We start from the raw sequence: 16,382 nt of genomic DNA, 5'->3' as shown, positions 1-16,382 counted from the left end.
TAGGAAATGGAATATTGAGTTTTGGAAACACCTAATATCAGTCCTGTTTGGCTAGAACTTTGAGTATGTTAGAGGAGGGTCATTTGAAATAAAGTTAGAAAGATATACTAGATTAAATAATATTTAGTCTTCTAGACTCCTTATTATCATGAAGTGGAAATAACAACAATATTAACAGTAAGTTCAGATTTGCAAATCACTACAAACATATATATATATATATATATACATATATATACATATATATCTATGAATATGAATATGATTTTCACAACAGGCCAGTGAGGTAGATCCTGTTATTAGACCCATTTTGCAGATGAGATAATTGAAACTGAAGGAATATAAGGCAGGAAATGGTGTTGGCATTTTGTCCCCACTTAAGGAATTTTCTTCTTTCCTTGAGTATAACAACAAAATGTACAATCAGGCTTTGGAAAGCACACACAAAAAGATCCATCTTGCAAATCACTCATATAGGGTCTTTTGGCATCTCCATGACAACAGCTAGGCTGTATTGGTTCCACTGGTCTAGATGCTTTATGGTTTTCCTTTAGTTGGTCACTGTGGTCCTGATGAGATGAGACCTTACAGATTCATTAAGGAAGGTGTCCACGTACCTGTGTATTGACTGACTGACTCTGTTTACCTTCTTAATTTGTATTGATAGTCACTACTGGAACTCCTCTTAGAGGCTGGTTGTAATGTGGTCATTTTCTGGTTTGTTTGTTTGTTTGTTTGTTTTGATGTTTATAATCTGGAAAGAATAATATTAGCTGGGAAATACTCACATACTCTTTAGTCTCATTACCTCCTCCAGTGAAATTTTCATTAAGCCATCCCACCCACCAAATGGTCTCTCCTTCTTCAAACTGTCTATAGTGTTGACTATATGTTTATGTATATATAGTACATGTATACATACATACACATACACACACACATATATACACATACATATATAGCATATATATGTACCTATAACATCCCTCTTCCTCTAACCTGGTAGAAATTCCTTCTAACCTGGTAGAAGTTAAAAAAGTTTTATCATTAGCCAAAGAAGTTTGATTGATCTTGGGAACTTTGTGGACAGGGATTCTGGGTCATTCTCAGTTCTGAGGAGGGCAGAATAGTTTTCTTGGTATTTCAGAAATATTAAATGATTCAAACTGGGGATGAGACTATCTTGTTTCTAATTCTTTTCTCAGTTCCTTTCCTCCTTAACACTGACTAAAGAGAACAAAAAAAGGATTGAACCCCTTCTCCTATTCATACAGGATTAATATGGTAATTTGCTGATGCTGGATAAATTCTAATCAATATATATATATATTTTCAGTCACAAAGAAATTGATGTAATGCTTCTTACTCAAAGAACTGCAATAAAGAAGAGAGAAAGTGTGAGGGGAAAATAATCTGGAACTCATTCATTTAATAATTCAACAAATGTTTATCTAGCATATACTGTGTGCAAGGCATTGTGCTCTGTAGCTTCCCAATTCCCAGTAGAAAAAGTGCTCCTACTTTTTTATTAAAACAAAAAAATATTGTGCCTTACACAAGTAGTATCAAACACAAACAGAAATGGGCCATTAAATCTTACATATAAGCATCCTTGTAGCTAAACTGATTTAAGCAAACATAGCTATGTTTTATTGTATTTTTATTTATTTTGATAAAAATTTCTTGATTTCATTTTAATGTGGTTGAAATATTCAGCCTACCATCACTCTAATACCCTATATTTGACAACTCTGTGCTATACTTTTCATAAAATAATCTATGAAGCTAAATTCTTAGCTCATATTTATTCAAATAAAAATTAATAATTATATTTTTATAACTCCACACAAATATCAGTCATAAATAGAATATATCATTTTTATCATTTGATATATTCCTAAGCAGTTTTTATTTCTACCAGTTACAAAGTAAGAGCCATAATAATATTATTAATTTGAGAGAAGGGGTTATTTTTTGTAAAATACATGGTTATGAGGTTTAATTGACATGGGGTTATTGATAATGTTATTACTCACAATTCTTTTCCAACTATTAATTAATTAAATTAATAAAGTCAGCTTGTTATATAGTTAAAAGCTATAGCAGAAAACAGTGATTTACATGAATAAACTAATTTGGAGGATAGTAAACTTTGTTGTTTTGTTTAATCAAAAAATAATTTGTCTACTTGTAGCCAAAGGGAGACATGATTTTTCAGGATCAAATACTTGATTCAATATACTATTATAAAATAAATTTATAAACCCTTCTTATTCAGACTAGAACAAAATCAAATGTATCATATTTGTTCTTGGCAATTTGGTTTCCTTAACCTTTCATACTTAGAAATATCTAGGTTTTAAAATAAAGTAGGAATTGCTTCAATAAGTTGGTTAAATGATGAACAGGAAGATCTTTACTTCCATTTCATTTGCATTGCATGTATATTTTTATTGAGAAATCTATAAAAATAGTTTCAATTTCATCATCTGAAAATTGTCTGTTCATATCCTCAGACCATTTAACAATTAGAGAATGGCTTGATTTCTTATAACTTAGAGTCCATTTTCTATATATTTTGGAAATGAGGCCTTTATCAGAACCTTTAACTGTAAAAATGTTTTCCCAGTTTATTGCTTCCTTTCTTTTTTTTTTTTTTTTTTTTTTAATAGCCTTTTATTTACAGGATATATGCATGGGTAACTTTACAGCATTAACAATTGCCAAACCTCTTGTTCCAATTTTTCACCTCTTACCCCCCCACCCCCTCCCCTAGATGGCAGGATGACCAGTAGATGTTAAATATATTAAAATATAAATTAGATACACAATAAGTATACCTGACCAAAACGTTATTTTGCTGTACAAAAAGAATCAGACTCTGAAATATTGTACAATTTATTGCTTCCTTTCTAATCTTGTCTGCATTAGTTTTGTTTATACAAAAGCTTTTTAACTTGATATAATCAAAATTTCTATTGTGATTAACAATGAGCTCTAGTTCTTCTTTGGTCACAAATTCCTTCCTCCTCCACAGGTCTGAGAGGTAAATTATCCTATGTTCCTCTAATTTATTTATAATCTCATTCTTTATGCCAAAGTCATGAACCCATTTTGATCTTCTCTTGGTGTACGGTGTTGTGTGGGTCAATGCCTAGTTTCTGCCATACTAATTTCCAATTTTCCCAGAAGTTTTTGTCAAATAGTGAATTCTTATCCCCAAAATTGGTGTCTTTGGGTTAGTCAACACTAGATTGCTATAGTTATTGACTGTTTTGTCCTGTGACCCTAACCCATTCCATTGATAACCTAGTCTATTTCTTAGCCAATATCAAATGGCTTTGGTGACCACTACTTTACAATATAGTTTTAGATCAGGTACAGCTAGGGCATCTTCATTTGATTTTTTTTTTTAATTAGTTCCCTTGAAATTTTTTACCTTTTGTTCTTCCAGATATATTTTGTTATTTTTCTAGGTCATTAAAATAGTTTTTGGGGAGTCTGATTGGTATAGCACTAAATAAATAGATTAGTTTAGGTAGTATTGTCATCTTTTTTATATTCACTCACATGTCTTCTTTTAGCTGAAATAACTTTCAGAGTACTTTGTCATGAAAAAGTAAATACTATGTGCTCTCTTCCTATATTATCACACAATTTTGCAAAGAATCCTTAATTCTAATGAATTGTTTCTTTGTAAAGTTGACCTCGCTTGTGACAGTTTTAAAAACTATATGTAACAGTCATAGAGCATGTTCAGATTTGTCCTTTCTGGTAAATGGCATGGTTGATTGTAGAGAATATGTGCAAATATTTTTACCTGGTGCCATTGGACCAAATGGGGTCTTTGGGACTACTTTTGGCCATGTGTTCACTCATTCCCCTGCCACATGATTGTAGTGGGAGGACAAGCTGCCTTATCTGCTAGGACAAGAGATAGCTTCTGGTTGGCAGGACTCCAATGCAGCGCTGGAGGTGGCTAGAAGTGATTATTGTAAGGGGTGAGGAAGGACCAAGCCTTTTCCCTGAAGTATTGCTTCTCTGGTTTCTCTTTCTTTCTCTGCCAAGATCCTTGAAAAAACTATCTAGAACTTGTTTCTTCTGCTTTTCTCTTACATTCTGCTCAACATTTTGCAGTCTGGTTTCCAGCCTCACTACTCAACTGAAACTGCTCTCTTCCAGTTACCAATGAGCTCTGCATTGTCATATTTAATGGCCCCTTTTCATCCTTCTCAACTTAACTGCTAGAATTGACACTGACCACACTTCTCCTGTATAATCTGTCTTCTGTGGGCTTTTGTCATGGTACCTTCTATTGGTTTTCTTCATACTTGGTTCTATTCAATGCATGTCTTGTCTCCCTCTTCTGTATTCTGTATTCCCTTGTTTGGTGACCTCAACTCCCATGAGTAAGATAGATATGTAGGTGGATTGAGCACCAGCCCTGAAGTCAGGAGGACCGGAGTTCAATCTGATCTCAGACACTTAACACTTCCTGGCTGTATGACCCTGGGCAAGTCACTTAACCCCAATTGCCTGAGAAAAAGAAAAAAAAAGATATGTAACAATATGTAACATAGTGAGACATGTCGGGAACACGTGGGGAATGTATGAGGAACATAAAGGGTACCTGGCAACTTCTTATCCATCAAGTCCTTTTCTCTTTTTCTGGAATCACCATCAGTTCATCAGTTTTGAGTGTCCTGTAGGTGATAGGCAAGTTTCTTCCTAGCTCAGCTATACTAGGTCCTCATCCGATTCTGCTGCTACCGCTAGTGCTCCCAGCTCCAGGAAACTCTTGTTACCAATTCCATTTGCCTGGGGGACTTTTGATTAATTTTATGAACCTCTCTCAACTTTCCTGGACACTTCACTCTTAGGATACTCATTTACCTAAGATGAGGAAAGATGAGGTATAAAAGGAAACACAGGCGACGTGTTCACAGACACATTGTAGCCAGGTGGAGGAATACAGCTGGCCACTCCCCTACCAGTCAGTTTACAACACTTTGCTCCCTAACTGCCAAGAAGGAAACCTGAAAAAAGACAGGGGGAGGAGTAGATCACCTTTTGTATTCAAACTCAGTTCTGGCTTATTGCCTTCTGAATCATTGGTCCTTCTAGGGTTAGCCAATCAGAAGACTCTTCATTCCTTGTAGTACTAGACCCTCAGTCACTCCGGGCCAGACATGAACTCACCAAGCCTCCAAGTGTTGGATTGGAACCAGGCAGGAAATATTGAACATGTTCCATATTAGCTACCGAGAAAGGCAAAACAAAGCACATTCTAAGGACTGGGCTATCACTGACCAATCTCCCCATTAAACTCAAAATATTTCTAAATTGCAGTGACCAAATTTTGGGCTTGCTTGTAGACCTGATATCGTTGATATCCTTCAATATAGAGTCCATTTCTTTTTTTAAAAAAATTGTCAGTTATATTATAAATTATAGATATAGATATAAAATCATCAGGTTTTTTTTTTTTTTTTTTTTTAATACAGCACAGTCAATAGCTTTTCAAAGTAACAAGTCTTATTTGGCATCAGTTTCAACTATATATTTTTACAAATGTAGTCAATCAAATGAACATCCTTAACTACATCTGTTATTTCGTTTTCTATGCAAAACAGGAAGATTTAGGTTCTTATTGATCTGAGAATTTTCAAATATTTGCTTTCTCCAAATAATACTACTTGAAGCGACTTTGCATGTGATGAACCAAACATCATTTCTATCATATCAGTAGTTGTAGACATCACCACTTCCTGTACTAAAAAATTTTTATTTTTATGCTCAGTAATTCTATAAGAAAATTCTATAATGCAAATAAATCTTTTTGACATTACAAGTTTTTCCAAAAAATTGTTTTTTTCTTAAAAGAAACATTTAGTTTTCTGTGTACACATTCTCCTGTGTTGCCAGTTTATTCTGTATAAACACTTTCAATATCTATCAGGTAATTAGATTTCATTTTATCTAGTTACCTGACTAGGTAGAATTTGGGGCTTTTACTTAGTATTTCTGTATTTCTGCTCCTTATTTCTATAATTGCCATATTGGTTTTAGCTGGGTTTTTTTTTATGTATCTAGCCATCAAAAATGTATTATTTTTAGGGGCAGTAGGTGGCACCTCAGATACTTAACACTTTTTAGCTGTGTGACCCTGGGCAAGTCACTTAACCCCAATTGCCTCAGCAAAAATAAAAAAAAAAATCTTTATATTAATTTTACCTTAAAAATTAGAGACAATTAAAAATTTTGGACCAGTTAAATTTAGTTGGTGAATATTTCAAATAATAACTCCAACAGTTCTTCAATAATTTCATCTTTAAAAAAAGCTGCCATTTTGAGTATGGGAGAATAGAAATTAGGTTATATTTGTTGAAATGAATGACACTCAAAGATAGATCTTTTGGTACTTTCATGCAAAGATTATTTAATTTAAAAAGTACACACTTTATATTCAATCCTACTTGACACAAGTCCAACTCAAATTGATCTTCGTTTTTATATTCCATATTAAATAATAATGTCCTGTATTCATTATAACTTGGAGTGAATTCACAGTGTTTTTCTTTTTGATGACTTTTATTTGAACCTTGTTTTCATTGAAAAAGTAGCTATATAAGAGTTATTAACTAATAATTTTGTCAATTCCTTTGTGTTCCCTCCACAGATGATCAATAGGAACATGCCCCACAATTTGTAGAACTCTTCTATGAGGAATAAAACAATATAAAAAATAGTTCCTGCCTTCTAGGATCTTAAAGTTCTAGGGAGATAAAAGCTTCTAAGAACTCATCCAAAACAGCTAGGTGGCCCAGTGGACAAAATGAAATCAGAAAGATACCTCAGACACTTACTAGCTATGTGACCTCGTCCAAGTCACTTAACCCTATTTGCATCAGTTTCCTCATCTATAAAATAAACTGGAGAAGGAAATGACAAACCACTCCAGCCTCTTTGCCAAGAAAACCCCAAATGGGGTCATGAAAAATATGAGTGAAATAACTGAACGACTACAAGGTCCCTTCTATCTCTAAATCTATGATCCTATGCTCAATTGGTGCAGCTAGATGGTATAGTGGTTGGATAGCTGAGTGCAGAGGACTTGGAGTCAGGAAGATCTGAATTCTTGCCTCAGACACTTAATTAGCTGTGTGACCTTAGGCAAGTCAGCTAATCCTGTTTGTCTTAGCTTCCTTATCTGTAAAATGAGCTGGAGAAGGAAAAGGCAAATCATTCCAATATCTTTGCCAAGAAAACCTCAAATGGGGTTATGAAGAATAAACAATAACAATAGTGTTATTAATAAGTATATATGGGAAAGATAGATATTCCAGAAAGAGGGAATAGTAGGAACAAAACCCCTGAGATGGGGAAATACTATACTTGTTTAGGGAGTGACAAATAGTCTATAGATTTCCTAGAAGGTAAAGTTTGCCAATAGTCTGAGATAATGCTGGAAATTTAGACTAGTGCCAGATTACAAAAGGTCTTGAATGTTAGACTAAGTGAATTAAAATCTGAATCAAATTTTATCTTGTTAAAAATGGAGAGTTTAGTCAAATGTTTAGAATACAGATATAAGCAGGAAAAATGTCCCTGCCCTCAAGGAGAATAAAACCTGGTGTGGGAACATCCTCCTTAAAATAGAAGTTCTGGGAAAAACCAGCCAATTAATTGAATAGGTGATACTGGAGACAGTAGTTCACTTGTTTTCAGTTTTCTTGGCAAAGTTGCTGGAGTTGTTTGCCATTTTCTTCTCCAGCTTATTTTACAATTGAGGAAACCGAGGCAGACAGGATTGAGTCACTTTGCTAGGGGTACACAATTAAGTGTCTGAGGCTAGAATTTGAACTCAAGAAGATGAATCTTCCTGACTTTAGGCTCAGTGCTCTATCCATTTGGCCACCTAGCTGTCCCTAATAGCTTTCTAATCCAAGATTCAAATTTTACTCTTGAGGGAAACTGAGGCCCAGAGAGCTTAATCAACTTGCCCAGGGTCACACAGTGGTTTGAAGAGTTAGCATTCAAAATGTAGGCTTCTGACTCAAAAGCCAGTGCCATTTGAGTTGGTTTTTACTGTTTTGTGCCATGGAGTCTTCAACTGGTGTCTTGTAGTAAGTTTGGAGCAAAGCACTTGAGGAAGGATATTGTCAACCAGTCCAGAGGAAGGTGATGAGAATGGCAAGGATCTAGAAACTACAGTGGGTAGAGAACAGTTGAAGAGTTTGGGACTATTCAGGTTGTGGTTCCTTCCTACAGTTTTACCTACTTCACGAACATGAAAATAGTTACATGTGAATAAGATATATACAGAATAAATAGAAAATAAGCAATAGAGGGAAGACACTAGCATTAAAAAAGATTAAGAAAGGCTATAGAAGGTGGGATTTTGATAATTCTGCTAGGTCAATGGAAAAGTTGACTTTTATTTGAACTTTGTTTTTGTTGAAAAAAGTAGATATGAGATCTACTAACTAATAATTTTGTCAATTGCTTTGTGTTCCCTCCTCAAAGGATCAATAGGAACATGCCCCACAGTTTATTCCTTTTCTATGAGGAATAAAACAATATACAAAATAGTTCCTGTCTTCCAGGATCTTACTATTCTAGTACTTACAATTCATTTCTTTCAAAAACTTGTTAATTAATTAATTAATTCTAATTTTCCCTTCTTTTTCCCAATTAGAGGACCCTGACCTTTCTCCTTCCAAATAGTCTTCTGTCTTTTAGGCTTATTAAAATCTAGAGTCATCTCCAGTTGTCCCGATCTATATCTTGCCACTGGACCCAGATGGCTCTGGAGGAGAAAGTGAGGCTGGTGACTGCACAGCCCACCCTTACCTAAATCCTAAATCCATCTCCTCCCTGATGTCATGATCTTGTTCAAGAATGAAGGTCAAACAACAATGACAGAAAGTAGGATGAATGCAGGGACCACACTAAATTCATCCTCTCACCTGAACTGTTGTAATAGGATCCTAATTGGTCTCTTTGCTTCAAAGCATCTTTTCTCATCCATCCTCCAAGTGACCACCAAAATGAATTTCCTAAAAATCAGATCTTAACCATCATCACACTAGGTAAATTACAGTAGTGGCCTTCAGGCATGTCAAATTCTCCCCTATCCCTAAAGTAGCTGCCCTGTATTCCTCCTTTTTCAGCTATATTCCTCAAAAGCTTGTTTGCTTGTTTACATTCATTGTTTCTAGTCCCCTTCCTCCTTACTCTTTTGCAGTCTGGCTTCCAGCCTTATTACTCAACTGAAAATGATCTTTTACAAATGTACCAATAATCAATTACCAAATCTGATGGGTGTTTTGTTTTTTTCTCTTACACTACCAAACCTATCTGCTGGATTTGATACATTGACCAAACTTCTCTTGCATACTCTCTCCTTCTTCATCTTTCATCCTACTACTCTGTTCTGAAGTCCTACCTGACTAAAGTTGTTTACCTAGTTCCTTCCCTTTATGTGTGAGTATTCACCAAGGCTCCAACTTAAAATTCCTACTCTTCTGTCTTTTGGGCTTATTATTGAGCTTCAAGCCATTATCACCAATTTACCTATTATATATATGCAACTGACCAGAGAGATCTCAAATTCATCATGTCCAAAACAGAAGTCATTATATTCCCTAGTCCTCCAACTGCTAGGACGTTATCCTAAAAATACAAATAAAAGGGGGAAAAAAAGAGAAATACATTCATATTCAATATATTAAAACAATTCATAACCCTCTTATTTATTATAGTCAAAAGACTATATGTCCTACATGTCCAATGAAATAAAGTGTGATATTTAGTTGAATACTACAACATTAACATAAAAAAAAATGAAGAATACAAGAAAACAAGGGAATATGTAGACAAAGTGATATAAAGTGATGTCCACAGACTTGAATAGCATACAAGTGTATAATACAAGACTATTCAAAAGTTTGGCTTTATTTTCACATATTCTGGCATAAACATTTGAAAGAGGAACTTCAAATGAACTTGGACGAACACCTAGAGTAAATACATTTTTATTTGCTTATTTGTTTTGTTTTACTTGTTAAAATGTGTTATTCAATAGTAAAAGTTTTTGGTATGATCTTATTTCTTGTTTCACATATATTATTTTTTGTTGGGTATCTCTTAAGTTAATAAGTTTTTTGAAAAATGATATTAGATTTGAAAGTAAAAATAGAATTTAAATAAAATTTTAAAATAATAGAATTCAATAGTGAACTATCTGTAGTGAAATAATAGAGTTTGATCCTTCTTGAATGCAAGATCATTCTTAGATTCCCATAGCTTAATCAAAGATAATCTCGACATTCTTGATTTTGTGCCAGTTTATAAAACCATCTTTGTATTCCAATAGGCTCGGGTGGCTTGTTGTTTAGGGTTCTTTACCTCAGATGAGTGGCACCTGAATGGCATGTGTTTATTCCACTGTATTTACATAGCACTGGGAAGACTGCTCAGAGACATTTGGTCTCCCAAGGCAGTGGAAAAGACTGACCTGAAAATAATTCAATTCAATTCAATAACAATTTACCAAATGTATACTATGTGCTAAGTATTGCACTAAGGATTAGGGATACATAAAAGAAAAAGACAGTCCCTTGTGCCTAAGGAGCTTACAGTCTAATAAGGGAAGACTAAAGGAAGCCAGAAGGGCATATAGGGACATACTATTGCTATTTAATTGTTAGCATAATTTGGAGTTCTCACTACTTGCAATGAACATATACTTGCTTTTGGGTAGAAAGTCCATAGATTAGGGGCCTGAAGTAGTGAGAACCCTATGCTATCATAGAGGAATGTTCCTACTAACCTATTTCTCCCCTCTTAAGCTACTGACATGGCCGATAGAGACGTCAGCAGGAGCCTTTCGAGTCCTGTGGGATCTCTACATGTATGGAATCTTCCGACAAGCTGGTTAGTATTGGATACGGATATTTATTTCGGATGTATCAGTTCACTTTAACAAAAGGTCTGCTATTCGCTGTTCACTGTTTAGGATTAGGGATACAAAGACAAAAGTGGCAGTTCTTGCCTTGGAGCTTTTCATTGGAAGAAACAGCACAAATCCATTTAAGTACATACAAAATACATTTAAAGGAAAGGCAAGGTGATTTCAGATACAGGAAGGTCCTAAAATAGCTAAGGGGTCAGGAGGGGCCTCCTGGAGGAGGTGGCAGTTTAGCTAAGCCTTGAAGCAAGCACCTACTTGGGATTTTAAGACTTGAGGAGGGAATGCATTCCTAACATGGGGAAAATCCTGGGCAGAAGGCATGGGCAAAATTTGGATAGAAAATAGATGTATAAGACTGGAGCATGTTCTGAAGGGCTTCAAGCTCTGAATAGGAGAGTTTGTGTTGATCCTAGGGGCAGTAGAGAGTCACCATTTATAAGAAGTGACAGACTTTTGTTTTAGGACTATTATTTTGGCAGATGTTGGGAGGATGTATGAAAGAGCTGAGAGACTCAATGACAGCTCGGTGGCAAAATGGATAAGAGTACTGGGTCTGGAGACCTGGAGAATTTATGTTCAAATCCACTTGAGAAACATATTGCTTTGTATAAAAACAACACAGACTCCCTAGAGTTGTTTGGATTATCAAGTCAGATAAAGTGCTTACTCAGAACAGTGACCAGCAAGTAGTAGGGACTACATAAATGCTGGTATTATTACTAAGGCAGGGAGACTATTAAGAGGCTACTGCAATAATCCAGCCAAGGGGTAAGGCCTAAATTTAGGTGGTGGCTGGATGAGTAAAGATATACCAGAAGGAACTGATAAGAGAGAGAGGTTTAGAGATAAACTATTTTTGACTATTGCATTTTTGGTTCTGAAAATCTGGTTTGGTAGCATTGCAGCTCAATGTGAATGCTAATGAGTAACTTTAGGCAGGATCCCATAGCCTTCTAAATTTCCCCCATTTTTTTTTCTTCTGAAGCTTGAATATAGATTGGAATGAACCTTTAGGGTTTTGAATTAATCTCCGGGTGGAGAGAAATTTACAGTTGGATTACTGCACATGCTTTCAAGTTCTTCCCTACTTGTAGTATGGGGCAGCAGAGGACCCTTGTTCAAATAAGTCCTTACCCCCCTCCCTCCTCACCCCCATCTACAAGTTGAAATTATGTATGTTAATTAGGGTCTATAAAAGAGACTATGAAATGTAAGGGCTTACTCTTTTCAGATTCTGAATGGTAGAATTTGCTAGTTGCAAGGGTGTGCCTCTGTAGAATGGAATTACCTATGAAAGACTTACAAAACTTAGCTGACTTTGGGCCGAGATTATAGGCTTTTCCTCTTTTTTTCAGCCTACTCTTGGACATAGCAGAGACTGAGCACTTAAAAATCTTGGAGGCTGCCAGGCTGGCACTGGCACTGGGGAAGCATTCTGGGCCAGATGCCCGTTGATCCCAAGCACAGGATTTGTGGAGATTGATTCAAAAAGGCAAATGGCAAAACCAAAAGAGCTTTTTTTTTTTTTTTAACTAGATTATAACAGTAAGAAAACATGTTGTAGACACCTAATAAGGATACACAGAATTCCATCAGGCCCCAAAACCATCCACTCCTCCATACCTCAGGCCAGCATTGAGGAGGTGCTAGCCTAGAGAGCCAACCCTTTGTGGTTGTCATTGAGGATGACCACCAGTTCCGCAAGGACCTAAGTCTGTTTGACAAAGCTAGGAACCATCAAATAAAGCTGGTCTTTGAGAATTCCACTCTGGGGCTTAGTAAAGTCTGGGGCGAAAGCAAAAGAAAGAACCCTGAGAGTTGGCTCAGTCCTGTGCAGCCCTGGATCTGAAATGGTTTTCCTGAGCAGAGAAAACAGAAATGGAACAGATGTAAGGGTGGCTAAAGCCATGCCAGGTAGATGTGGCAATGTTTTTCCTGAGGTCAGTGGCCAAAGAGTAAACTACAGCTATCTGGTAAAAGTCATTTGCTTGTCCTGGGCCACCCAGTCCTAAGGGACATAGAACCATTCTGGTGGTGGAGAGAAGGCTGGAAGCTTAGATGGTCCCAAATGATGACTGACACTCATCCTTAGATAAAGGAAGGAGACAATCCCGTGTCCATGAGAGCAGGGTTGCTCTGCCACAGTGACTGAACTAGAGAGGCAATTAATTAGGAATGGTAGTGGCACAGGTAAGGCTTTCCATGGGATTTTTTTGATTCTGCTAGAGAATTATCCAAGTGTTGGTGACTGCTGGGATGTCCCCCTTTAATGTGCAAGCAAGTGATTGCATCGACAAAATTCTGCCATTAATTTTGCCTTGATAAGATCTCCTTTGATTGTTTAGCCATTGATTTTTTTAGACTTCTAACCACTTGATAAAAAACCTAGAAAGAGACTATGTAAATGATAATTTGCTCCTTCTCCTCCCACAAGGCAAAGTTATAGAATCCAGGCAGCCCAAAGCTCAATTAACTGAGAGCTTAGACCTCTTGCCCCTCAGGGCATCACTGGTCTTAACTACTGCTCCATATCAGAGACTGGGAGGCCATGGAAAGGATCATTTTATTCAGTTCTTGGTAGTCCATTGTAAATTATGATTTTCTATCTGCCTACCACGTCAGTCACATTGAATTATTGTAAGGGGATTTGTACAGCAAAGAGAACTCCAAAATCTGCCATATCTTCTGTGAATATAGCAATTTTTGCAATGTTTGTAGGAATGTGATACTGATTGATGTTAAAGATTTGGGATAGTTTGTGTAAAGTGAGAAGCTTCCACTGAACTTTTCCTCTTTAATAGACCATAGACCAATAGACCAATAGTTGATCAAACAATAGCCCAAACTGGGTTATTCACTCTCCATGAATCCTACAAATTCATCACCATTATATATTCAGGCTAATTTATGGCTGTAATAGGAATAAATACTCTACAGGTTGTATTTCCACATCCATCCAGATATTAGACTTTTATCTCCCATTTATGGTTACCCCCAAACCTCTCATCTCCAGAGAGTTCCATGTCTAATCTACCTCTAGTCCCTAGAAATAATGAATACTTGATTTCCTCTGTACTGGCCACTTAAGGTTTGAATCTTACCTTCTATCTAGTAAACCATCACTTAAGTCCAGAATCAGGATCTCCATCCACTTCAATATAATAAGAATCAGCCATGTTTGGGGAACTTGGCCCCATAACTAATAATTGAATTCCATAAGGTACAAGGGAATTGGTAGAGACAAGAGGAAGCACCTAGGCCTTTTGTTCCCTTTCCTTCCTGTATTTCCTTGTTAGGAAGTCATAGTAACTACTTTTGTTCATAGTTCTTGCCTCCCTAGTCTATCATGTAGTTAAAGCATTTTGCTAATGAGGTTTAGTTGAGGATTCACAGACATCCATCTGACTCCCATGGATCATTTATCATTGGCCTTTTATTGCTAAGTTTACTACCTTTCCAAAGGGAAAATATGAAAATTGATGTCCTTTTTAGTCCTTTTAGTCATACAGAGGAAGTTGTTACACATAGGAAAATAATTATAAAACAAATTATGGATTGATGCTGAAATGAAGTGCAAATAAAGCACTCTGTGAAGTCAAGGGGGAAAGTTATTACTTATTTGGAAAATTTTGAAAGGCTTCCTTTAATGGGTGTTTTAGTTGATTTTTAAAGAATGAGTAGAAATTTAACAGCAAAGAGCACGATAAGATATTGGGAATAATGTGAACAGAGTCAAGGAAACAATAAAGCAAAGATCATTGCTGGGGGATCATCCACTTTGACTATAACAGAGATTATTGAAGAGAAGTAGTCTGAGAAAATGTTGCTATATTAGGGTAGAGCTAATTGTGAAGGGCTTTGAATGACTAGAGTGTCTAAGAAATTGATGTGAGTAGGAAATAATTCTGAGCATGGGCAGCATCCTATATTAAAAGATTTACATTTTGCTCAGGAGACAATGGGGTGGCATTTTGAGGTGAGGAATGATATGTTCAGGCTCATTCAAGAAGATAAACTTGGTAGTAGTATGAAGGTTGATTGGAAAGAGACAAGGGAGAGGATATAGGCAAGAAGGCTTTTAAAAAAGCTTTGGAAATGGTCTGAACAGAGAGTATTCAGGGCCTTCTGTGTAGCATTAGTTTAGAATTCACAAAACTTTGCAACTGAATGAATGTTAAAGGAAAGAGAGAGCATATATCATTAAGGTTTTGAACACCAGAGACTGGGTGATTGGTTGTCAATTGTAAACAGAAATAATGTTGAGAAGGAAAATCAAGTTTTAGGAAAAAGATAATAGGTAAGTTTGGTTTTTAGACAAATGTGTTTCCATTGCTAGTGGAGAATTTAGATAGAAACCCCCTGTCAGTTTTAGAAGGTTTGGATCCTGAAGCATGAGCCAGGGTCGAAGTTATTGATTTAGTATCTCTTTGTTTAATATTTGAAGCTCTGGGGGCAGCTAGGTAGTGCAATGGATAGAGCACCAGCCCTGAAGTCAGGAGAACCTGAGTTCAAATGTGACCTCAGATACTTAACACTTCCTAGCTGTGTGACTCTGGGCAAGTCACTTAACCCAATTGCCTCATCCAAAAATAAATAAATAAACATAATAATAATATTTGAAGCTGTGAAACAGTGAAATTGAAGAGAATAAGATCAGAAGAAAGAAAAAAGAGTGTAGCAGTTAAGGACAGGGACTTTACCTAAATTTTGTTATCTACCTTAACTGCTTGCCAGTATTCTATGCAAGTCCATGCTTAGTGACTATTGAACTGTACTGAAGAATTTGCCTATTATAAGTTGGTTAACTTTTTTTTTTTTTTTTTTTTTTTTTGCTTTTGCTCACAGGATAGAAATAACAGGTTATGGTAAGAAGAGCTCTGAACTTGGTGTCATTAGGGAATCAGAAATAAAAAGTTTAAATCCTCCTTCCCTGCTCTTCCCGCTTCATTTTATGGATGGACAAGAAAACTAGCATCTAGGGAGATCAAATAGCTTGTCCCATGTTCACAAAATCACCAAGGTCAAAGGCAAGATGTGAACCCAGGTCCTTTCTGATGCTTATAACCTTAGCAAGTTGTATTAGCTGTGTAGTGAAGTGGAAAAAGTATGGATTTGGTGTCATGGGACTCAGGCTCAGATACCCACCCTGATGATTCCTAATTGTGTAACTTTAAGCAAATCATGGTCTTTTCTTAGCTTTACTTTGCTTATCTCTAAAAATGAGGGAGTTGAACTAGATGCCCTCTGAGATCCCTTCTGCTAAATCTCTGACTCGGTAATCCTCCCTGAGCTATTTACTTTACGTGGCAGTAAGGAAAACATTTGTAAAATTTAAAGCACTTTATATATCCCAGTCATGTTTGATGATTTGTCAAAGAGATGGGATGGTTGCAGGACTGTGTATGGA

At 36.1% G+C, this 16,382-nt stretch overlaps 1 protein-coding gene across 3 annotated transcripts in view; it reads left to right on the top strand.

Moving 5' to 3' along the window:
* The window catches only part of FAM178B (family with sequence similarity 178 member B), a 171,026-nt gene that overhangs the window by 52,603 nt on the left and 102,041 nt on the right, over positions 1-16,382 (top strand). For all 3 annotated transcript variants that reach the window (XM_031951489.1, XM_031951490.1, XM_031951491.1), the window contains exon 9: positions 10,854-10,938. In XM_031951489.1, coding sequence (XP_031807349.1) covers positions 10,854-10,938 — 85 coding nt within the window. The remainder of the gene's footprint in view (positions 1-10,853; positions 10,939-16,382) is intronic.

Source organism: Sarcophilus harrisii, chromosome 2 (genome assembly GCF_902635505.1).
Source record: "Sarcophilus harrisii chromosome 2, mSarHar1.11, whole genome shotgun sequence".
Classification (NCBI taxonomy): Eukaryota; Metazoa; Chordata; class Mammalia; order Dasyuromorphia; family Dasyuridae; genus Sarcophilus; species Sarcophilus harrisii.
Note: the sequence above shows the minus strand (reverse complement) of the source record. Positions and strands in the feature narration are given on the sequence as shown.